The sequence below is a fragment of the Mytilus trossulus genome, chromosome 10 (genome assembly GCF_036588685.1).
Source record: "Mytilus trossulus isolate FHL-02 chromosome 10, PNRI_Mtr1.1.1.hap1, whole genome shotgun sequence".
NCBI lineage: Eukaryota > Metazoa > Mollusca > Bivalvia > Mytilida > Mytilidae > Mytilus > Mytilus trossulus.
In genome coordinates, this window is record NC_086382.1 from 15,386,125 (window position 1) to 15,412,349 (window position 26,225).

A 26,225-nucleotide genomic window follows, 5' to 3' on the forward strand; every position below is an offset into this window, starting at 1 on the left:
ATGACAGCAGAGGTGGAGTAATCATTACTTAGACAGCAACTCAACAACACAAAAATAAAATAAAAACATCTGGAGGGCAACATACAGTCTCCCCTAATACACGACTATACCATGTACAAAATATCAAACTCTATACAATTGAAATGGACCAGGTTTCAAGGAGAAATCTTCTATTGTACACCCATGTGCTAAATATCAAGATATAAAATCAATCATTTAACCTGAAGGTCAAAGATCAAGGTCACATAATGGTCTTGATAAAACAGGATACTGTCTAATGGTTTAACACCTAAGGTCCTTCATGCCAAATAAAGTGGCAATGTCAAAAGATAAATAAATGGGGAATGTGTTTATGCAACAAATACAGTTGTAATAACTCAGAAACTGTAAAAGTGATGCTACCGAACTGTATACTTGATCTGAATTTTGTGGTAATAATTTGTGTATAAGTTTCATAAGATTTGGTTGAAGCAAACTTAAATAAGAAGAACAGAAATAAAAAAAATTAGCAATTTTTCCATTTAAATAGGCATTACTCTTGAAAATTTAGTGACAACCCCAAAATTCGGACTTGATCTGTGTTTTGTGGTTATAAGCCTTGTGTATCAGTTTCATAACATTTGGTTGAGGCAAACTGAAATTAGAGAATGGAAACAAACTTTGGGACGTACTGACGGACAAGGGTAAAACTTAATAAGTGTATCAAAAAAATGTATACTAAGAGTCAAAAGTCGTTAAGATTAAATACTCATTTAAAGCCTTCACACTTTTCTCTGAAATAGGTAGGCCAATAAACAAACGGTATATTCTAAAATTTACATTTAATGACAATGTTTTTATATGCTAAATTCATTTTACACATTTCAATTAATACATAATAACAACATATCTTTTAATAAAAAGTTAACAAGGTATTAAAATATGTCAGTGTACATTATCATAAAAATATCATGGTTCCTCCTCTCTAACATGGACAGACTTTCCCCAATAAATTATTTTCATTAAAGGGTAAGGGTTTTCTAACTTGGACAAACACAATTTGAACTTTGACATGTTAGTTAATATATTAAATGGTACCGTAAAATGTATTTGGATGAGTGGAGATTGTAGAAGAGTAAAATTTACATACATTTACTGCTTACACACTATCAAATCTATAGAAGTATGCAAAATTTATCAAAAATTTATCAAAATGGAAATCACTGTCTGCCCAAGTGCATATATTATCCTAGGCATATCTCTTATAGATTACATAATATCAGAGTTCTAAACTAACATTTGGTTGTGGACATTTTTGCCCTAATATTCATACCCAAATTTCAAAAAAATATCTTTAATATTCGATTTTCTTGCCGTATCTATGTTTGCTTAAGATTGTTATATTCAACTTATATTGTAGATAAAAACATTTCACATCTTAATGTGAGGATCAATCTAACATACTTTCATAACTTGTGCTGTATTGGAAGTTATTTTTTTCTAACATTGATTTCTAATATATGTAATTTCTTTCTACTATAACTCAGTAAACCTGAAACATTTAGCATAGTTTGTTATTTGACTTATATGTATTTTTTTCAACTTTACAATCATTACACCATAAAACTTGTTTTTATAATTAAAAACTGTGAAAGAAATGTTTTGATTGTTAAATCAGTTTATTAGCTGTCTTCTCTTCCAGTTGCTAACTTATTCAATTCCAGGGTTTCTTCTGAGAAAATCAATAAGTCTTGAGCTTATCATTTGATAGCATAAAGCTGGTAATTTCCATCTTATATTGCAAAACTCCCATCTCAATGTCTGATATTGTCTGATCATCTGGTGAACTTTTTATTGCCCACTTGTTTGTAAATTTTACTTTTATTGTGCTGTTTGTTCCTGTTAAACCCTCCTGGTCCTCCACCCCCTCCTCGTCGGCCCATCTTTTCACTCCTGCTACCATGTACATCTTTATACAGTTAAGGCAAATATCAGTGCTTTATTCAGTGTTGAAAACTAAAATCAGTCTGTTGGCTAAGTTTTACTTTGTTGAAATCTATATAAATTAACAAATCTGAACAATCTCAAATGAGAACATAGTGTGAAAATATGTGTACATGTATTTTCAAATGGTTTTAAAAGAGGGGCGAAAGATACCAGAGGAACAGTCAAACTCATAAATCGAAAATAAACTGACAACACCATGGCTAACCAGGTGCCCTGCAGGGCACAGCTTTATACGACCGCAGAAGTCGAACCCTGAACAGTTGGGGCAAGTATGGACACAACATTCAAGCTTGATACAGCTCTGAATTTGGATTGCGATCAAATTTTTGACATAATATGAGTTTCTGATACAAAACAAATGTCAAGATCTTACAAATCTATTGCGCAATATTGTGCAATTAAAGATTTCTTCTTTTAACTTTTCAAAAATTTGGAATTAGAGAAATTTGAAAAAAAAAAAAATTGAAAACAACTACCCCCCCCCCCCCCCCCCCCCCCCCTTTTTTTTGCAATTACAAAACCTGACATTTCTTTATACATAATATACAAGTAGTGTCAGGGAGGTAAATCCAAAACATACCCAACATTTTATGTTAAGTGTTTTAGAATTACCTCCCTTACACTGCTTTTAAATTGTCTTAATTGTCCATTGACCAGAAATACCTAGTTTTTCCCCTTTTTTGCCCCTGATTCCAAAACTTTTTGAGCCATAACCCTCCTAGGTCATTACTAACCATCCCTTCATGGTATGGAAACTTGTTATTTAATTTCAGAGAGATTCATACACTTAAACATAAGTTATTGTTTGAAAACTACAAAATTGATTATTTTGGGCTCCCTTTTTGGCCCCTAATTCCTATACTATTAGGACCATAACCCCCAAAATCAATCCAAACCTTCCTTTAGTAGTATTGAACCTTCTTGTAAAAATTTATAGAGATCCATACACTTAAACAAAAGTTATTGTCTGTAAACTAGAAAAATGCTTCTTTTTGGCCCCTTATTCCTACATATTCAGGAAAATTAAACCCAAACTGAATCCAAGTCTTCCCTGTGTTATATGGAGACTTGTGGTACAAAGTCAGAGAGATCCATACAGTTACACACACGTTATTGTCTTGAAACTAGAAAAATGCTTATTTTTGGCCCTTTTTTCATAGACTAAAATTGAGAATAGAAATGGGGAATGTGTCAAAGAGACAACAACCCGACCAAATAAAAAAACAACAGCAGAAGGTCACCAACAGGTAATGTAGCGAGAATTTCCCGCACCCGGAGGTGTCCTTCAGCTGGCCCCTAAACAAATATATCTAGTTCAGTGATAATGAACTCCATACTAATTTCCAAATTGTACACAAGAAACTAAAATTGAAATAATACAAGACTAACAAAGGCCAGAGGCTCCTGACTTGGGACAGGCGCAAAAAAGCGGTGGGGTTAAACATGTTTGTGAGATCTCAACCCTCCCCCTATACCTATAACCAATGTAGAAAAGTAAACGCATAACAATACACACATTAAAATTCAGTTCAAGAGAAGTCCGAGTCTGATGTCAGAAGATGTAACCAAAGAAAATAAACAAAATGACAATAATACATAAATAACAACAGACTACTAGCAGTTAACTGACATGCCAGCTCCAGACTTCAATTAAACTGACTGAAAGATTATGATTTCATCATATGAACATCAGGCACAATCCTTCCCGTTAGGAGTTTAGTATCATACCATCATAACATATATGAGAAGAACATAACCCGTGTCATGCCAACAACTGTTTTTAGAATAAATGTGTTTAGTTCCGACGCAAAGACCTTATCAGTGACTCAATATTAACGCCAAAATATGCAATCTTTAATGACTTGACAACAGTATCGTAATTATATCCCTTCTTAATAAGTCTATTCAAAGGTTTTGTAAGTTTCTGAGGTGCATACTGACACCTTTGTGCTTTATAAAGAATATTTCCATAAAAAATTGGATGTGAAATACCTGAACGTATAAGAAGTCTGCATGTTGAGCTAAATTTACGAATGATGTCTTTATACCGATGATAAAATTTAGTAAATGTTTTGACTAGTTTGTGATATCGAAAACCCTGGTGTAATAGTTTTTCAGTAATACATAAATTTCTGTTTGCCCAATAACCCTTCAAATAAATTCCAACCTTCTTCTCATGGTATTAAACATTGTGGTACAATTTCAGAACAATTAAAATACTAATACACAACTTTTTTGTCCTGGAACTAGATAAATGCCCTTTTTGGCCCCTTTGGGACCCTTATTCCTTAACCTTTAGGACCATAACCCCCAAAATCAATCCCAAGCTTCCTTTTGTGGTTATAAACATTGTGTTAAAATTTTATTGATTTCTTTTCACTTATTCAAAAGTTATTATCCGGAAACTATCCGTCTTCAGACGGTGCTGACGACGTGATACCAATATACAACCCATTTTAAAAAAAAAAAAATTCGTACAAAAAAAAATTTACTTCTTGATACTATCTTATGAAATATAAACTAGCTTCTGTCCAAGTTTGGTAGAAATCCAGGATAGTTTTAGAAAAATATTAAAATTTCAAAAACTTCAACCACAGAGTGAATATTTGTGGACGCCGCCGCCACCGATGGAATGCAAGATCGCTATGTCACTCTTTTCGACAAAAATGTCCATTCTGGGTACAAAACTGTAGCTTGATTTAATCAAATATAATAGGTACCCATTTCTTCTATCAGTATTGGCACCTCTTAATTTTCCAACCAATACAATCAACTGTATTATTAGTGAAAAACTTGCATTAAGAAAATATGCCCCTTTTTTAAAGTAAACTGATTGAATCAGTATAATAACAAGCTGCACCTCTATTAATCTTGATACAGTTTCTGGACCATGACAGCAAACATGATGTCATTCGCCTTTTCAGAATCTAAAGAAATATGGGTAATCTCATTGTTGGTACACCAAAATGAAAATTATGTTACGTCATTAGGTCAATTTCAATTATTTAGAACGTTTTAACCAATCACAAAGTTTTGGTGTATGCTTTTGAAAATATTACCCAGAATGCATTAGATTCTGAAACAGTGAATTAAACTAGTGAATTCAGTATAAAAGGATACTCAGATCAACAAATGGAGGAACTTGGAAACCAAAAGACAGAGCCACTTTATTCAGGTCTAAGCTGTTTACTTCATAGATGTTCTTCAGACTGTGAGAGGCATAAGCTCTAATGTAGGATTTGTAAGCCTCTTGTGCTGACTTGTGCAAGAAGTAGTTCTTTTCAATTAGCTTCTCTAACTGAAAAAAAAATAAAAATGATGAAATGTAGTGGACAACATTTCTTTCTATGAGAAAAATATCATGAATTATATCTAAGAATACAATATTAGGTCAACAAATTATTTGGCAAATAAGTAGGAAGCATTCCCCTTTGGAAGGACATCAAAGAGTGAATCAAATCGAATGCATATGAATGTGTTGTAGGGTTGCTGTTTCATTGAAGTTGACTGTGATTAAAGTGCTCTCTAGGAATGAACACCTACCAGTATATAAACAAAGTTGAAAAAGGTCAAAGATGTATAAATTTAGGAGTAACAATATAACCAAAAGAGGTCTGTAAATAATGAGCAGTAGTAATTTTTGCTTTAACTAATCAGCACCCATTTTGTACCTGCGGAACCAAACAGATTAAACTTTTACATTTTAATACTTGCAATGATATCAAATATTAGTCTTTTAACTTTTATAGATTTGGTAACTGACAAAAATTGAGAATGGAATGGGGAATGTGTCAAAGAGACAACAGTCCGACCAAAGAGAATAAAACAGCTGAAGGCCACCAATGGGGCTTCTATACAAAGAGAAAATCCCACACCCAGAGGCATGCTTCAGATGGCCCCTAAACAAAAATGTGTATTAGTTCAGTGACAATGGACGTCATACTAAACTCCGAAATATATATATAGTAGTTTTTTACCTGCGGTTGAATATTTGATATTTTACTCCATGAAAATTCAAATTCATTTAGTGGTACTCTGGCCTGCTTGAGGTACCTTAGAAATCCTAACTCCTCTGGTCGGAGACATAACAAAGCATGTCCAATACCACCTTCTCCTCGAGCTGTTCTACCTACTCTGTGGATATACTCCTGCAAAGAAAGTATGTAAGTCAGTAAAATAGGATGATGCAAAAACCTTAATGATCAGGCTCATATTAAAATTGAAGGGAATTTGACAAAGAAAGAATGATCTAGATAACAACATGAGGCTCCTATAAGAGCCTGAATTGCTTTCCAGGCTAAAATAAATCTTGTTTTGCTGATAACTTATGCTGATTACAGTTTCTTTTCAGTTCATATTTGGTCGAAATTGGTCCAGTGGTTTCAAATGAAAATATCTTTTTTAAGTTTAGGACACTACTACATTGTATTGACAATATACAGAAAGTTATGATAATAGCTCACATGGCCTAAAGGGTCAACTTAAAACAAATTTATTGTGCAAAATATGTAACTGCTTATTACAAAAAATATATCTAGTAAATCAGCTTAATATTGCACATTTAGAAATAAAAAAATATAAATATGTCTGTTTTACATCTAATATCAAATTATTTCACTGCTTATCTTGACTTTGCCCAATTTAGAGCTGATATGAATAAGAAGATGTGGTATGAGTGCTAATGAGACAACTCTCCATCAAAAGTCACAATGTATAAAAAGTAAACAATAATGGGTCAAACTACGGCCTTCAACACAGAGCCTTGGCTCACACTGAACAGCAAGTTATAAAGGGCCCCAAAATGACAAGTTTAAAACAATTCAAACGGGAACACCTATGGTCTAATCTATGTGGAAAACAAGAAACGAGAAACACTAATTATTAACCACATAAACAGAAAACAACCACTGAACAATAGGCTCCTGACTGGAGCAGGACAGGTGCAAACAAATGCAGCCGGTTATAAATACATTTTAAAGAAGCATCTATTGAAGACAGTATATTGACTTCCAGTTTTCTTTTAGATTTTGCTGATGTTGGGTTGCTGTCTTATACCAAACATCTCATAGGATAATTACAGTCAAGTATATAATAGATCTTTGATGACGTATCTGTAAGTCTGAGACAGATCACTGATACAAAGTGATGGAAGAAATTAACAATGTTCCAATGTACCATGTGAAGATAAAGCATATTCTTTTCACTCTAGCAGGAATAGGAAATGTAGTTTTGTCATTACCATCAATAATAGGATACAGTTACCATTAGTTATATGAGCTTACCTCACATGAAAGCAATATAAATACTTTCTTTCATACAGAATATATTTACTACTACATTATATTTATAAGTAACACATATGAAGAATGACTTTTGTTTTTGATTATGATTATGTTCCTGGATATTATGATAAAAATAAGTTAATTGAACAAAATAATTAATTGGGAGCTTAAAGATCTGCCATGATACCAAACTATTTATTACTTTGTTGTTTCCACATTGTTTGATGATTTTAGTAGAAACAAATCGTCTAAACTACTTGAACTTAAAACTAAATCCTATCTTCGCAATAGGTACAGGGATTATCTGCATCAAGTGCGTAGAAAAGATACCAACACAAATTCATTTATTTTTTTCCATTTGTAATGAATGTTATATAACTGATTTCTTAAAATACTTTAATTCTACCACTTTATTTCTAAATTGAAATTTATTATTCCTCTTCAATTCAGTTTTAATTTAAATCACAAATAATGCCAACTTTATCAAACCAAAAAATTTATCAAGAAAAAGAAAATACCAGTACTTTTCAAACATTATTGAAGAAAGCAGTTTCTCTTTTATTTAGTATACATTGATCTATAGAAACCATTTTATAATGACCATGGCACATTAAGATATTTTTGACTGCAGTAAAAAAGCTAACGGCACCAGACAGTACATTTCTTATTTGTAATAACAATGATTAAGGATATAAGAACCTTTTTTTTATTTTACATCAGATTACGGACTGTATTACATAAATTTTCCTGGATTTTAATCTGGTTCCCTTACTCACAATCAAAAATCTACAAAATAATCTATCACAGTGTTTGATTATATGAACAACACTTTATGGTAAATATCAACCATTCAGTCTTCAATGTTCATAAGTTTCAAACTCAAATTTATGCCTTTTTGGAAATATTTTAAGAGAAAAGTAAAGGAGTTTTGGCCCATGAAAATAAAATGTTTTTAATAACTTTTTCAAATTGGCACATAATGTTTAGAAATGCATAGAGCAAAAAAATATAAATAAATAACAGGAGCTTTATTATAACTATTGGCATAATCTCACCAAATATAAAGTTGTTTTTTGGGTGCGCACATACTTTTTCAATCTAAAATATACTTATAATTTGATGAAATACAAGGAAAATCAAGAGATTTAATAAAATATGCAAATGAAGTCATGATTTGTTGCCATTGTTACGTGTTCGATGTCAAATTTGTTTTGTTTTTCTCAGTACCTTATACCTAAGTCAAGTTTTCAGTAATTTAAGAATATGTATGATAACTTTTAAATTTGCAGTAATTTTTGGGCCAAATAAGGGCCTTATTGCCCCTACTCCTTTATACTTTAATTTGTCCTTCAAATCTTGATGAATATCTATAATATTTAAAAGAAAGACAGTATAGTTTTGACTTTACACTTATTTATCATTTATTTTTATGCCAAATAACATGATTTTATAATACATAAATGCCAAATAGGATCTCTTTTTAAAAACAAGAACAATACCCAGTCTGAACCTGTGTTGCTTCATGCAATTGATTGAGGTAACATAAATACTGGAGCATAATTGATCACTCCAAGACCAAATATTAAAATCATTCACTTCAATTGGAGCCAAGAAACTTTTGACAATTTTTTTCTTTGAACAATGAGTGTTGTAATATTTCAAACAATTGGCAAACAGGAAGTAACTACACGACAGATGAAAAAATAATTCCGGATGTGTCCCGGATGCTCCCACTTCAATTTACTGTCACTTGCATAAAACATTAATCAAGAAACATAAATCAAGAACAGTAAAAGTGACACTACCTACTGATTTGAGTTTTGTGGTAATAAGCATTTTGTATAAGTTTCATAACATTTGCTTGAGGCAAAATTAAGTAAGAGAACAGAAACCAGAAATTTTCCTTTTGTAAAGGGGCATAACTCTGGAATCATTACAGTGACACAACTAAAATTCAATCTAGATCTGTATTTTTTCATAATAAGCATTGTGTATAGTGTCATAACATTTGGTTGAGGCAAACTAAAGTTAGAGAACAGAAACCAATTTAAAGATGTAAGTACCTATGGACAGACAAGGGTAAAACTTAATACCCCCTCCACTAGGGCGAGGGCATAAGAATCGCTTATTGGCTACAACTTAACATAATGAAGCTGTAGATATACTTTAAATTAGTTCCTTACATAGAAGCCCAGAAAACTTTGACAAAAAGTATTCTTTTGAATAGGAGGACAAAGGGAAGCTGTTACTAACCTGCTTCCATCTTCATCAATGCAGGTAAAAAATAAACCATTCAACATTGAAAATGTGATCAAATGGTATAATTTTTTTTTTATCTAAGTACAAAAATGTACAACTAAATTGTTGGTGTTCATTATATAACTTCAATTTTAATTTCATGTAATTTCTAGATGCTATATAAAATGAAATAAACAGATTGTTATTAATATATTTTTTTTGAATACACTTCCTTTGTAGAAAGCCAATCAAAGTAATGAATTCCTTTATTGCCTCAGTGTAAACACATGTGATAAGGTATACTTGTATATCAGTCTACTTAGAGATGAGAGGATATGAAAGGTAAACAAAAGGTGTTTTATCTTCAGGTGTTAAAAGACAAAGTGCTGTAGCTCACCATTGATAGAAGCTGGTGATGTACAGAGATAAAGTTACAGAGAAACAGTTGTTAGACATGCAACTATTAACAAAACAGATGAAAACAAATAACATCCCTATTGAAGAACAAGCTTTGAAAATTTTTGATATATGAAACCCTTTGAAAGAAGACAGAACTTCAAACTAAATATTTATTTCACAACCCAATAGATATTTCGACAGATTATTAGATATACATGTCATAAACTATAATCGTTATAGAAAGAAGAATTTTTGTCTTTTTCTACAGACAATAAGATTGAGAGGGGTGTGGGTGGAGGGGTTGGACTGGACTCTCCATTTGGTGGAGTTCTTTTATAAATATCTTAGAGAAATGAGAGTGCAAGAGCAAATGCAATGCAATTTGCAATATGAGATATAAAAATTTCAGACAACTCATATCAACTCCAGCAATAATAATTTATACCATGGCCATACCTCACTAAATCTCATATTTTGTTACATAAAAAGCATTGTTTTAACTTGTTTACTTTTTTCCTTAAAAAAATAAAATATAAAGATTCAGGAATTTTGTTTTATTTAAATCCTTTTAACCTAGTTAAACAAACACAATGATTTTATCACTCTCAGATAAAACTCTTTCATTTTCCTTATATTATGTATCTCTAAAATCCATGGGCACATGTAGTCATTTTAGTCATTTGATATCAATATAGTCAGAACCAAAATGATTGAGTGTGTTGCCTGCAAGTCTCCAAAAGATAAAAGCAGAAAATCCATGTTTCTGTATGGGGAAATCTGAAAATCTGAATAACAGATATGTAAATAAATAACAGGTCCTTCATGTCTGTGCATGTTTTGCAAGTTTAGTTAAATTGTTTCTAGCTTTTTTTGAAGGAGTTAGTGTGACGACAACATATCAGAAAACAGAATTGATTCCTGTGTAACCCCTAGTGGCATGCTGTCAGACGCATCAATAAATTACAATTCTCATTCAGTTAATTTCATCTCATCTGATCACAACTCCATAGACATTAACTGCTCTTTGGTCAGTAAAACATATATTTCATCATAACATCTTTCATTTAATCCAACATATTTCTTAGCTGTAGCTCTTTGACATTCTTTTCATTCTGTACTAGATACTTGGTTTTTTTTTTTGCATCAATTTGTATTTTCTATATATACAACAATAAAGCTTTCTAATCTGTTTTTGTTGAGAGAAACAAACATGTAACTGACATCCATTGACAAGTAGATAAATCTACCCAGATAAAGTCAATGACTGCTCTAAGACAGTAACTGTAAATATATTCTCTACAACTGTATTCAATTAATTATAATGTCAGATATTTTGAATTTTAGAACTCAAAATTAAAAGCAGAAAATTTGAAACTAAATATCACAATTACTGAGATTTTGAATTAAATATTCCCTACATATTTGGTGGGAAATCATATGCAAAACTTTAATATGTGTGGTTTATTGGAAATTTATCAGACTGGTCAGAACGTGGTTTACAAAATTAAATAATATCATCTATAAGAGTGCTTGCTAATAAAATGCTTTTTGTGTTGCAGACTGTTCTTATGCAAAGCTCAGATGCAAAGTTTTCAGCTTTTTAAAGTCATGATATTCATTTCACAAGCAGGGTTCAAACTCATAACCTAAGTGTTGACAAATTTATTGATGGCTGTAGACCAATAGACATGAACTATTCATATCACTCAGTCACCAAAACAAATGTTTAAATAGCTCTAGATAAATTTCAAATTGAACTATAGCAAGTTAGGAGAAAACTGGCTAACATCTTATAAGTTTTCATAGTTCTTCTAATAGATATAGTTCAAATGCCAACACCATGAAGTTGCGTCTTTACTGTACTTTAAACTGATGTAAAATAACTAATTAATCTACATAAATTATAAGAAGCAAGCAATTCAAAATTGTTCTGCATAATCGTTCAAGCATTAGATTGAAAACTGTTGTTTTAAGACCGAGTATCTTTTTCGTCATTTATCATTCAACAAAAATAGATCTGCACTAGAAAACAATCTCGTTTTACAAGAAAACTGATGATGGAGATTATAACAAAATATTTACAAATCATTACAAAACCATTAGCTAGGTATAAAAGGAGATGGCTTCCACATTTAACCATCCTCTTTAAAGAATCGGCTCATTAAGTGGAAAAAGAAAATGTGAAGATCTGTTGTCGAAACAGATGATATTCTTGTCTGTAATTAAGATGCTGTTTGTTTTTTCATGAGATACATCCAATACATTTGTCTGTCTGGCATCAGAAAGGAGTTTACAAACCTTAAGACACTTGCTGCAGTATCAATTATCTCAGGGCATGATTTACATACCCAACACATCAGTAAAACCCTCGAAAATTAATGGAACTAATCCTCTGTACAAACATCTACGCATAACCTAAACATATCATTCTCTTTCTGGACAAACATACTTTGTATATTTATGAAACAAGGAACAACATTCATATTAATTAGCAGGAGTTCAAATCTATCATTTTAACAATGCAAATATGTAAATACCAGTAGTAGTAATTATCATCTGTTCAGACTGTATACAATGTCATTGGTGTCATTATGGCTAGTTAATGTCAGATTTTATTTATATACTTTTACCACACATGATTGATTCCCTTACATTATAGAACCATTACCAGGAGTAAGGACATTGTGACATCACTATTACACTGATCTGCTGGATAAGCAATAAACAGCTGCACCATGAGCACATGATAGGGCAAGGCCTGTCACATTTTCAAAGAATAAAGTTCAATAACTTCTCAATGTCATATCAGAAAGTCATGAAAATCTAAAGGGAGGAGGTTATCTTAATAGATATAAACAAGTCACCAAAGTTTCATGATAACTGCTCAAAGCATTGTTTGAAAAATGGAAAATCCTCCCTGTTTTATGAATAAAATCATGCAACTCCCTAACGTGAAATCTAAAATTTATAAAAATCGAAAGGAAGCTTATGTTAATAGATATAAACAATTCACCAAAGTTTCAGAAAAACTGCTGAGAGCATTTATTAGTTATTGTCAGAAAACTGAAAAATCCCCCCTTTTTTAACGAATAAAACCCCATAACTCAGAGACGTTAAATCTAAAATTTATAAAATCGAAAGGGAGCTTAAGTCAATAGATATAAACGTTTCAACCATTTCGTGCAAATTGGTGAAAGTGTTTTTGAGTAATTGTCCAAAAACTCAGAACTCAGAAACTTTAAATCTAAAATTCATAAAAGAGCTCACTTTAAAAGGTATTTACAATTCACCAAAGTTTCATGCAAATTGGTTAAAGCATGAGTTTGTTGACAACAGACTGACGGAAAACAGTATACCATAACACTGGTCCCAAAAATGGGCGTATCAAAACCAAAGCCTCAGAAGAATTTTTCTTTTAATTTCAGGATTGAGCCATTAAATACATGGGAATTCAGGAATAGCTTGTTATTTCAGGGAATTCAGGGTTTCAATCACATTGTAATGTGGAGAAGAACACATTATTTTCAAGGAAATTCAGGACTTCATATTTATTTTCTTTAGAATTCAGTTGAAGACCCCTCCTACCCCCTTTCATAGCATCTGTTATGTATAAGAACCATATGAAAGAAAGAGCCTCAGAGTTATACTCCTGATTCCAGACATTGATGGTTCTCAAAGAAGTTTCTTTTTACATAAAATGGTAGAAAGTACAGTAACATCTGATAATATTAATTGATTAAATTATAATTTCGGAAAATAAATCTCTATTCATGTAGTAAAATATCTATAAAATCAGATACTGTCTTATCATATATATGATGCTTTTATCATCTGTAATTTTCAAACATCTTTAAATGTATTTACAGTCAGACATTAAACATGCAGTTTTCTAGAGGATAATCATTTTAATCACTGCACATTTAATGGTGATGTCTAACGCAAGCTGATTGCTGATGTAAATAAGTCTTATCGTAAACTTCACAAAGATCATTTTATTCTTTTTTATGTCTATTTGTATTTAGTCGGCTTTAATAAACCAAGAAACGGAAGCCCCTTTTGACCCTAGTTCACATGAACAGTGCTTTATATCTCATATTTTACAATTTTGTTGTTGCTGCATGCTGAATACAGTTTATAAATACTTCATGTTATAGCTTGCTGTTTGGTGTGAGCCAAAGCTCTGTGTTGAAGGCCGTACCTTGATCTATAATGGTTTATTTTTTATAAATTGTTACTTGGATGGAGAGTTGTCTCATTGGCACTCATACCATATCTTCCTATATCTATAGTGAACTATACACATGGTATTGAACTACTTTGTTTCAAGCATTAAACAAAAGAAACATTTGAGTTTGAAAATCATTAGACCAAAAACAGTGCTCTATTTTATCAAGAGTGTAGATTTTTTTAGCCAAAAATAAGCTTACCTAACGTAAGGGTACCCAAATTGCACCTAGTACCCAAATTGCACCTATTTAGAAAAAAATAGCAACGGAATTCTTACAATACTTCCTAGAGACTAAACAATTTGTATTTTTAATAATTTGATTCTATGCACGTCTTTCAACATAGGTAAACATAATTAGATATACACAAAACGTTCACAGTATCTACCAACAGATGCACTGTTTACTGAAAAAGCAAAATGTACGAAAACGTCATCATGCGACGTCATCAAAACGTCATCTCTTTAAAATTAGCAAATACAATATATTATAAGTATCCATTTCGTACAATATGAAGTGTAAGCATGGACTAATACCCAATTGTTCAAAATATTTGAAAAAATTAAACAAAAGCTCGGTTATTAGACTTTTGACGATGTGAATTTAAGCATGGATGCAATTTGGGTACTCCTTATTACAGAATCATGGATAGTTTGGAGGTTGATTCAAACATATTTTTTTATGACTCAATATGGATTAAAAATTAAAGTTGGTGTACCTATACAATAAAGAAGGATAGGACTACAAAATAAACACACAAAGGACATTTTTTTCTTGATCATAAAAAAACGTAGGTGAAAAAACTGTCAAAATAGGTGCAATTTGGGTACCGTCACGTTATATACAAAGTGTGATGAATTTAAATTTACATCTGTGTTCCATGTCAATCATAAGTGAACTATAATTAGTTACTAACAAATACATGTAGTAAATTTTAGAATTACAGATAGAAAATGCATAACACTTGAAATACAAGACATTTTAAACATAAACAGGTATCTTGGCATCTTAAATTAAAACAACAAATTTCAACATTAAACTGTACTGTATAATGCACAGATATATCACAACATCTAAACATTAAGCTTTTGATACATGCCATGGATAAACAGAATAAGAACCATATTATCACATGATTCATTTTTAATGTCTTGGTGCCAAAATATAAGAAACTACAAATGTAATATCAAATGGATTATATTTTCATCTTGAGTTATTATCAATTCAATTTCAACCCATATTTTAACCAACCATTCTATAGTAGAAATGTTAAAACACAAGTTAAAAGGATTTTAGTAAATTAACCCATTAACACAAAACATCTTACAGCTCTTCCATAAAAGCATGCAAAGCAAACCTTTAATCAACTTGTTTGCTATGTTTGTTAGAATGTTTGTAAACAACAGGTAGGTAATCTGTTTCAGTTGTTTACTATAATACTGGAATTAGAGTGGACAATAAACATAAACTTCATTTCATATCAATTCAATTCTCTTTTTCCAATCAAATCTCATATATAAAACAGACTGAAACTCCTCTTATCTATTGTTTGCAAACATCCAAGGAAACATAGCAAGCAAGTTGATAAAAGATTTGCTTTGCATGCCTTGATAAAAGAGCTGTAATAAAAAAATATATAGGATAACATATTGTCTTTAGAAAAGTGCTGTTTTTAGATTCCTGAATCATAATCTACATCATTTTACCTTGGGGTCATCTGGAGGGTCATACTGAACTATCCAATCAACTTGTGGAATATCTAGACCTCTAGCAGCCACGTCTGTACATAACAAGATGGATTCCTTGGCATTACAAAACTGGAAGAAAGACTGAGTTCTTTTGGTCTGTTTCTGTTTGCCCTGTAAAAGAAAAGTATTCTCAATCATATACCATTTGGCATTTAAAGTTTTCCAGTATACAAGTAACAACCAATAATGAATATCAGTTGATTTAGAAGCAAGACAAATACAAGGTTAGACATGTGTCTCTGCATGCATGCAACATTCATACTGAAGCATTATTGGTTATTCTCTTTCCTTTTTCCAACAAATTTGCCTTGCATTATGAGCGTTGTAAAATTTCAAACCATCAGTTAACAGGAAGTGGTTGCATTGTTGATGTGAAAAGTGCTAACCCTGGCACTCCAACTCAGCATTATGAAGCTGCAGACGAAATACAATGTTATTCCCTTCCATAGAGGTGAAGAAAAAAAATCACAAAGTTTTGTACCCATGATGGACATACAGATGGACTGACAGAGAAAGTTGCTGCCAGACCTCCATTGGCAATACAGGTATAAAACAATGGATTGATTATTGTTTTCTCAAAACCCAGTGGCAACAAAAACACAAAACCAGTAACCCAATAAGGACAAAAAAAAAATATGCAAAACTTACTATACAATTGAGCAACAGTTCTCATCCAACAAAAAACAAACAAGAATGTGTCCCTAGTACACTGATGCCCCATCCACATTATCATTTTCTATGTTCAGTGAACTGTGAAAATGGGGTGAACACTCTAATTTGGTATAAAAATTAGAAAGATCATATCATAAGGAACATGTATACTAAGTTTCAAGTTGATTGAACTTCAACTTCATCAAAAACTACCTCGACCAAAAACATTAACCTGAAGCGGGACGGTCGAACAAACTAACCAACAAATGAACAGACGAAAGGACGCACAGACCCGAAAACATAATGCCCATAAATGGGGGCATAATAAAAAGTACTTGTTAATTTCTGTGTCATTTGGTCTCTTGTAGAGAGTTGTCTCATTCAAAATCATAGCACATTTTCTTTTTTATATTGTTATCCAACAAAAACAAAATTTGTTTTCTAACAAAAACATAGTTTGCTATCCAACAAAATCATCAAATTCGTCATCCAACAAAAACATCAAATCTTGCTACCCAAAAAAAACCCACCACCTTGCTAATAATCCACCCACAGCAAAATTTTTTATTTCAAGCCTTTGGACACACTGTAAACAGTATCATTTTTGTAAAAACTGAAATTTGTGAATAATATAATGATAATTTTATGTTTTTTGTCATGCAAATTCAAAACTGCTCTCTTTGTTTTACACCTTTTCAAGTTCAGATTAGAAATAAAGTTTTCCTGAAAAGACCAAAGTTGGAAATCTGAAAATTGTATAAACTTATGAATCACAAAAAACACAACATTTCCCAAATAACAAAAAAGTTCAGAAATAACTCATTCAAACTATTGTCCAGAAACCAGAAATCCTAGTTATATGTCTCCTAACTTCTACATGATCTGGGCAATGACCCCTGAAATCGATATTTTTTTGCTGAAGTATGGAATCTTGTGGTAAAATTTCATCGAGATCCATACACTTATACTGAAGTTATTGTCTGTGAACCATAAAATTCGTGTTTTGGCCCTTAATTACTAAAAAGCTACAACAATAACCCTCAAAATAAACCCCATTTAACCTTCCTATTGAGGTGTGGAACCTTGTGTTAAAATTTTACAGAGATCCAGTCAATGTACTTGTAAGTACTTTTTAAAACTAAATTTTCAATTAAATGCCGTCAGATTTCCGTTTGTTTTTACATGAGTGCTTATTTACCAATAAATATAATTAAATTGTGATTAAAATTAGAAGCAAAATAGAAACACTGTCTAACTTTCCATCTAAGATAAATTTTGTGTGATTTATACAACAATAAAATCTAAAATGATCTAAAATGAAATATTGAAGGAATTACGTAAAACATTAGATCAAAAACATAAATTGCTAGTTTGGCAGCATATCTGTGAAAATGAACTGATATTGAATTAAATCTCACCATCCGTATCATACAGATGTTTGATCTAGCTATTACATAAACAAGGTTAATAGAGCACTTACATGCTTTTCACCATTCTTATTTTAGACATCTCAAGAAAAAAGTTAATTCACTCTGTGCTAGAATGAAGTCAAATTAGTGAAGTAATTATCACAGTGCAGACTTCATTAAGGGGAGATTCTATCTGTAGTATTAAAGAGAAACTGCATAAAACATTTAATTTATGTAGTATTTTCAAATGTTTTTTTGTCTTTGAACTTTTCCTTCCTCACAAATTTTCAAGAATATTTAATAATTGAAACCATATGAAGTAAGCCCCACGAGTTCACAATAAAAATAATGGGCAAATAGAAAGTGACTTTAATGCATAAATCATCACAGTAAAAGTTTGAATATTAAACCATTCTCTTAACACTGACAAGAGAAGGTCATAGTTAAAGAAATTTGCTTTTAAAGAAATCTCTAAAAGACATTTTACAAATAAACTTATAATACAAACAAGCAAAACTTATAAATTATAAAATTTCCTCATGATGAGAATATATTGTGAAAACTTAAAGATGGACAAGATCTGCACATCTGATGAGAATTGGTAAATATGTTGACATTATCAAGCTCCACTCCATTCTTTAATGCAGAAACTGTGCAAAGTATCCTATCTTAAGTGTTATTCAATTTCAGGCACCATGAAAGATAAATAGGACTACAGTTAAGTTAATTTATTGTGCATATTCCATGGGCTTTGTCAAAATATTAATAAGCCAAAATGTTCCACTATGTATTTTATTCTTCTTTAATTAATCAACTGGTGAAAGTTTTTGACCATTGCTTTATAATTTATTTTGTAAAAGAAAACATGCAAACAGAAAAGAATACTTCTGTTATCACAGAGATAGGTCTCGCTTGTGCAATCTTATCTATTAAATATGATGCTGCTAAAACAGAAAATACCACACCTAAGTCTTAATTCTGTGACTATTGTGGCAAGTGAGATATAAATAACCATCTCATAAAATTAATAAGTGTTTCTCTATTAAAACTAGAAATGTGAGAGCATGTACAAGAAAATATTATTCCTCTATGAAAATCCTCAGGTAGTGTACTATAACTGTGTACATTTTCATCAATATCCATCTAGCATTGGAGGAGGAATTGTGCTACAAGGCTCATGGAGGAACTAAGAGTGATTCCTATAACCCCCATCTCACGCACTGGCAAGGGTACTTTAAAAAGAAAAGTACAATTCAAATACAAAGATTTACTGCACAAGTATATCAAATATGTCAGTCATCATTGATGTTTGACATTAAATATCCCCAAATTTAGAATTTGTAAATGCCTATTCTCTACGTATTCCTCAATCATGCCAACAATTAGGCTGATGACCTAGACAGTAAAAATAGGAAGCCATTCATCTTTTACTGCTGTCAACTTTGTTTTCTCAACAAGTCTTGTTTATGCATTTCCCATCCCCAAAACTATCTTTTTCTGTATCAAACAATCTAAATTAATGAGAAAACAGCAGAGGAAAGAAAAGGCATTTTCAGCGTAATTACATCTAGCTCTTTTGTTATTTAATGATGTATAACCAATGTTCCAAGGCAACAGCCAGAAAATACAGGAGAACTAACACAGTCCAAATGTTCTTATATGCAATCAGAAACAATAACCTTGTGCTTTATGAATCTGACAAAAAGAAATACATATGGTATCATGTGACCCTTCCCATGGTTCAATGCAAACCCATCTAACCAAGCTGGTTCTGTTCCAAGATAGCTGGCATTCTTTGTTTGAATGTTAACATCGATTAACAAGCATGTCAACAATTGTCTCTAATTAACAAACCAAACGTTCCAAATCAAAAGATTTTCTGCCCTAATGAAGATGTTCTGTTCCTCTTCAATTTTTCTGTCTGTTATTTAACTATTCTTATTTATATAATTAATTCTGGGTGTTTTCAGGTGAACACTTGTGTCTATTGTTTTTATGTTAGTTGTTTTTATGCCTATACCGATCTTTTAAGTAAGTGGGTCTCATTGGGGTCTAAGCTTGACATAGGATTGCCGATTTTTTGTATGCGTGACACGTGAAAATCAAGTTATTGTGCCTTGAAAACGGGAAATGAAGTCTAGCGGGACACAGGAAATTACAAAAAAATATAGAATTGCTTAATATGTACATAGTGTAAGCGGAATCCGTGATCAGAACCCCCAAATGAGACCCCCTACTAAAGCCAGTTGCAACTGATTTTCACAATTTGTTTTTATGTTGTGCTGTAACACCACTGTTTCAGGTTAGTAGAGTAACATGTGCACAATTATGTTGGGGCCTTTTATAGCTGGATATACAATATGGGTTTTTCTTATTGTTGAAGGCTGTATGTTCATCTATTATTGCTTACATTTACTTATTTGAACTCTGATGGATAGATGTTGAATTGGCAATCATATTTGATCTATAAAAAAGAAGTTGTGGTATGATTGCCAATGAGACAACTGTCCTCAAGAGACCAAAATGACACAATGATCGCCTTATTTTATGTAAAATAGAAGAATCTAAACACACTGTCCAAAGTGAAGTTGTTCTTGGAAATGATCACATAGATTGTGAACCAGTGCTTTGTAAAGAATCATCAACAAATGTTCATCACACAACTTCTGTGCTCTGCTGGTTTTTAACTGACTTTAATATCAATTCTCTCTGATTTTCTATGCATGATATTAACTCCAACTGTCATTTAACAATTGAATGCTAATTTTATCAAATTTAATCAATATGTACGCACGTAACATGACATATTTTGCATTAGAAGCGGAAACACTTCTCACTTAACGCTGACCTACATTACTTGCTCTCCTATTGCTTAAAACGCAAAAAAATGGTGTACTTATATTTTGAGTACAACTGTTTAATAATGTATTTAATAGGAAATCTATACTGTAAACATTACCATACATTTAATCTCTTGATTTACCGATTACATAACCTGTGTCTTTGGTGGCAAATGTATAACACATGAACAACGAACATTATATCAAATGTAGAATTACAGTAACTGTCCCCTTTGAGGAGAAAATTATACTCAAGAATGCAGTTTTCACGTAATGTATAACATTTTTTGTACTTATTAACAACTGCAGAATTGGTACATCATAACCAGACATATGTATCTGTCCATTAACATTACTTTCAAAAATATATAGGAAGAAAAGAAAATCACTAAAAATAAATTTATATGTTGTTTTAAAGAAAACCTCTTTTGAAATAGAACCATTGAAGACAAAAATTATGGCCATTTCAACAATTTAGATGAAAAGTTTATAAATGTAGTTTTATATAGTGTAAGTGTTACTATTCCCAGAAGTCCCTGGCAACAATGCTGACAATCATTTATCTTATATTTGTGTTAAAATCTCATTAAACTATAACAAATATTTCTTTGGCTTTTGGCACTTGTCTTATTGTGTTTTTGTGGTATTGGTTATTAATTATAACAGGAACTTCTGCTATAATAGTATTATCATCTTCAACCTGAGTTAAAATTCCATAAAAATTAGTTAAAAGTAAATTTAAGAGTGAAGGAACAGATGGAGGGACATGCAGTGGAATACATAAATAAGTACTGCTAACAATGGATGTAACTATTGAACATAAAATATGGATAGTATGGGTAGTATGGTTGTGGTCCTCTTGAATTCTTGATTTGCAATGCAGTCACAAAAAAGTATAAGGACTACTTCTATGACAAAACCACCAAGCATTGTGCAGATGCCTTATCCCCTTATCTGACAATACTATAGCTGATAAAACTAGAGGCTCTAAAGAGCCTGTGTCGCTCACCTTGGTATATGTGAATTAAACAAAGGAAGCAGACGGATTCATGACAAAATTTTGTTTTGGTGATGGTGATGTGTTTGTACATCTTACTTTACTGAACATTCTTGCTGCTTACAATTATCTCTATCTAAAATGAACTTGGCCCAGTTAGTTTCAGTGGAAAATGATAGTGAAAATTTCCAATTTATGAAAATTGTTAAAAATTGATTATAAAGGACAATAACTCCTTAGGGGGTCAATTGACCATTTTGGTCATGTTGACTTATTTGTAAATCTTACTTTCCTGAACATTTTTGCTGTTTACAGTTTATCTCTATCTATAATAATTTTCAAGATAATAACCAAAAACAGCCAAATTTCCTTAAAATTACCAATTCAGGGGCAGCAACCTAACAACGGGTTGTCCGATTCATCTCAAAATTTCAGAAATTGACCTGATAAACAATTTTATCCCCTGTCAGATTTGCCCTAAATGCTTTGGTTTTTGAGTTATAAGCCAAAAACTGCATTTTACCCCTATGTTCTATATTTAGCCGTGGCGGCCATCTTGGTTGGCTGGCCAGGTCACCGGAAAAACATTTTTTAAACTAGATACCACAATGATAATTTTGGTTAAGTTTGGATTGATTTAGCTCAGTAGTTTCAGAGAAGAAGATTTTTGTAAAAGATAACTAAGATTTACAAAAAATGGTTAAAAATTGGCTATAAAGGGCAATAACTCCTTAAGGGGTCAACTGACCATTTTGGTCATTCTGACTTATTAGTAGGTCTTACTTTGCTGAACATTATTGCTGTTTACAGTTTACATCTATCTATAATAATATTCAAGATAATAACCAAAAACAGCAAAATTTCCTTAAAATTACCAATTCAGGGGCAGCAACCTAACAACGGGTTGTCCGATTCATCTCAAAATTTCAGAAATTGACCTGATAAACAATTTTATCCCCTGTCAGATTTGCCCTAAATGCTTTGGTTTTTGAGTTATAAGCCAAAAACTGCATTTTACCCCTATGTTCTATATTTAGCCGTGGCGGCCATCTTGGTTGGCTGGCCGGGTCACCGGAAAAACATTTTTTAAACTAGATACCCCAATGATGATTTTGGTTAAGTTTGGATTGATTTAGCTCAGTAGTTTCAGAGAAGAAGATTTTTGTAAAAGATAACTAAGATTTACAAAAAATGGTTAAAAATTGGCTATAAAGGGCAATAACTCCTTAAGGGGTCAACTGACCATTTTGGTCATTTTGACTTATTAGTAGGTCTTACTTTGCTGAACATTATTGCTGTTTACAGTTTACATCTATCTATAATAATATTCAAGATAATAACCAAAAACAGCAAAATCGGGTTGTCCGATTCATTTGAAAATTTCAGGGCAGATAGATCTTGACCTGATAAACAATTTTACCCCATGTCAGATTTGCTCTAAATGCTTTGGTTTTTGAGTTATAAGCCAAAAACTGCATTTTACCCCAGTGTTCTATTTTTAGCCATGGCAGCCATCTTGGTTGGTTGGACGGGTCAGGAGAACTTACATGTTGGTGGATATTTCTTTTCATGGTTTTGCTGAAGTCTGCATACATTAGCCTACAGAAACTTTATTAATTCGTTGAACATTTGATTTCGTGGTTCATCTGTACCCACGAAATCCAACGAATAATAATGAATCCACAGTATACAAATTAACATCATTTAGGGAGGAAAAGTAAGGCAATAATAGACTAGTTGTAAGGAGAAGGTTTGCTAGCACTGATTATGGAAAATTAGAAAGCTCATTCTCTTGTGAATTCAGAAGAACCAGTTTTTCAATATCATAATGAGTTATCTAAAAATTACTGTTCTTAAAAGTTGTACTTTACTTCACCCAGACAGTTTCATCCAATTATCAGAAATTTTAATTACTTGCATTCTATCTGGTTAAAAAAAAAGTCATGTAGAATTGCTTTTTACATAATAATGCATTAACCATTCCATTTCCAATGATGTATAGCAATTTTTTTCTCCATCACTGAAAAAACAGCGATAAAATAATCAAGTCTTTACACATAGCCCATCATATCTTTCAAATGAAGTAACACATCAATAAAACTAACTGTGCCAAATTTCATACCACTTTCACACATTTATATAATATGAAAGCTACCAATTATTGTATACAGACACAAAAGTCTTATTGTAAGGTTTTAGCTGACCCATCTGATAACCTTTATTGTAATCAGTCTGTAGCCAATAAATAAGTATGCTCAGCCAATATTGTAAAGTACAAATGTTGTTCCTTAAATGAAGTTTATTATATTATAACTATTGATCATCATTTCTATAAGGAATATCATTCAATAGTCAGGCTGACATAGATTTTCTAAGAAATCATTTACACAGTTTGTCTAAGAAAAGGCTACCCTGAATGATGAAGAATTTGATTGATACTAATTTTATAGACGTAACATCAAATACAACTTAATTGTGTGATTAACCTAAAGAAATTGAGATGTTCAGATAAAGATATAAAGACACAAGCATTTTTTTTTTTTATAAATTCCTAATTGTTACTTTCTGCTTCATTTGTACACATATTTGAACATTCCAAATATTATTACAAAATGCAGAACCAGTAATTTGACTTTTAATATGCTTATTAAATTAATGTTAAGGTTTATAAGCTTTCTCCTTTTCCTTTAATATCGTTTATTTCCTTTTCATATTGTTTAATATGGATTTTTTTTATAGTCAGTTTGAAGTTAGCAGACTTGAAATTATCAACATTCACTTTATATCATTTTGATTTTTTTGTTTATTTTAAATTCAAATGGATTTCACTAACACATCCCTTTTACCTGACAAATGTGCTTTGGGCAGTGAAAAGTAAAATCACAAAAATACTGAACTCCAAGGAAAATTCAATCGGAATGTCCCTAATCACATGGCAAAATCAAATGACAAAACACATCAAACGAATGGACAACAACTGTCATATTCCTGACTTAGTCAAGCATTTTCAAATGAAGAAAATGGAATTGAAACTCACTTATAGAAATAATGTTAATGTAACTTTAAGTTAACAAAAGGGAAATCCCTTAGTTAGAACTTGTTTTACATGCATTATTCAGAATTAAGAAACAACTTGACAAATCCTACAATTTCAAGAAAAGTCAACAGCACTTTATCATATACCATATTCTAAGTATGTATATAGTAACATTACTAAATTGAACTAAATACAAAAATATATAATGGTATTGCCTAATTGCGCTATAAAAGGCCCCCAAAACAGGAAAACAGGAAAACCAACAGCATAATCTATATAAATAAATGGGGAATGTGTCCATGATGCCCCCGCTTGCATATCATTTAAAGTAAAAAAGGGGCATAACTAATGAACAGTAAAAGTGACGCTACCCAAATTTGTACTTGATCTAAGTTTTGTGGTAATAATTATTGTGTATAAGTCTCATAACATGTGGTTGAGGCTAACTTAAGTCTGAGAACAGAGGTGAAAAATTCAGCAATTTTTTCATTTGTAAATAGGTATAACTCTAAAACGGTAAAAGTGACACCACCAAAATTCAAACCTGATCTGGTCCCAGACCACCATTATTTCGTAGTGCATTTCTTTTAGAACATAAATGAAAATAAAAAAAATCGCACCTGCACTTTCTCAAAGAAACTTTTACAGTGTGTTGTACTACTTTTGGGACAAACTATATCAAAATTATAGAAAACTTCATCGGCTCTAACTCAAAGTATGGACAATTTTATGTTTAGGGTGTCTTTAAATCTTTTGACAGCTTCCGAAGTGCTAATTTTAAACCTTTTTCAGCTGGACCAAATCACTGCTTTCTTTTAAAATTCTGGACCCAAATTTTTTTACAGTGTAATTTCAGCCCCCTTCTTGCAATATGAGGCATTAAACATGGAGAAATAAATTTGGAAGGGGTATAAAAAATAATGGCAAGTAACCCACTGTCAACACTAGGGACTAAATTTGTGAACAACGAAAATCAAGGGACGACAATTGTGGTCTGGGACCATCTGTATTTTATGGTATTAAGCACTGTGTATAAGTTACATAATATTTGATTAAAGCAGACTAAAGTTGGAGAATGGAAATGAAAAATTCCAAAAATTGTATGTATATAAAGAAGTATAACTCAAGAACATTTATAGTGATGCCACCCAATTTCAAACTTGATCTGTGTTTTGTGGTAATAAGCATTGTGTATAAGTTTCATTTGGTTGAGGCAAACTAAAGTAAGATATCATAAACCGACTTTGGGAAGTACGTACACACGAACATATAGACTGACAAGGGTAAAACTTAATGCCCCCTCTGCTATGGCTGGGGAATAAAAAGGAGAAACAGGAAACACTTATGAACCACATCAACAAATGACAACCACTGAACAACAGGCAAGTATGCTCTATGTTATCACCTTGCAA

At 31.7% G+C, this 26,225-nt stretch overlaps 1 protein-coding gene across 1 annotated transcript in view; it reads right to left on the reverse strand.

The window, feature by feature from the left end:
• Positions 1-804: 804 nt before the first annotated feature.
• LOC134686914 (uncharacterized) overlaps positions 805-26,225 on the reverse strand; it is a 42,484-nt gene continuing 17,063 nt past the window's right edge. Inside the window, exons 12-15 of the mRNA XM_063546764.1 lie at positions 15,838-15,990; positions 5,964-6,134; positions 5,107-5,284; positions 805-1,948 (exon numbers count right to left, since the gene is read on the reverse strand). Of these exons, the coding sequence (XP_063402834.1) occupies positions 1,815-1,948; positions 5,107-5,284; positions 5,964-6,134; positions 15,838-15,990 (636 nt within the window). The 3' untranslated portion in view covers positions 805-1,814. The remainder of the gene's footprint in view (positions 1,949-5,106; positions 5,285-5,963; positions 6,135-15,837; positions 15,991-26,225) is intronic.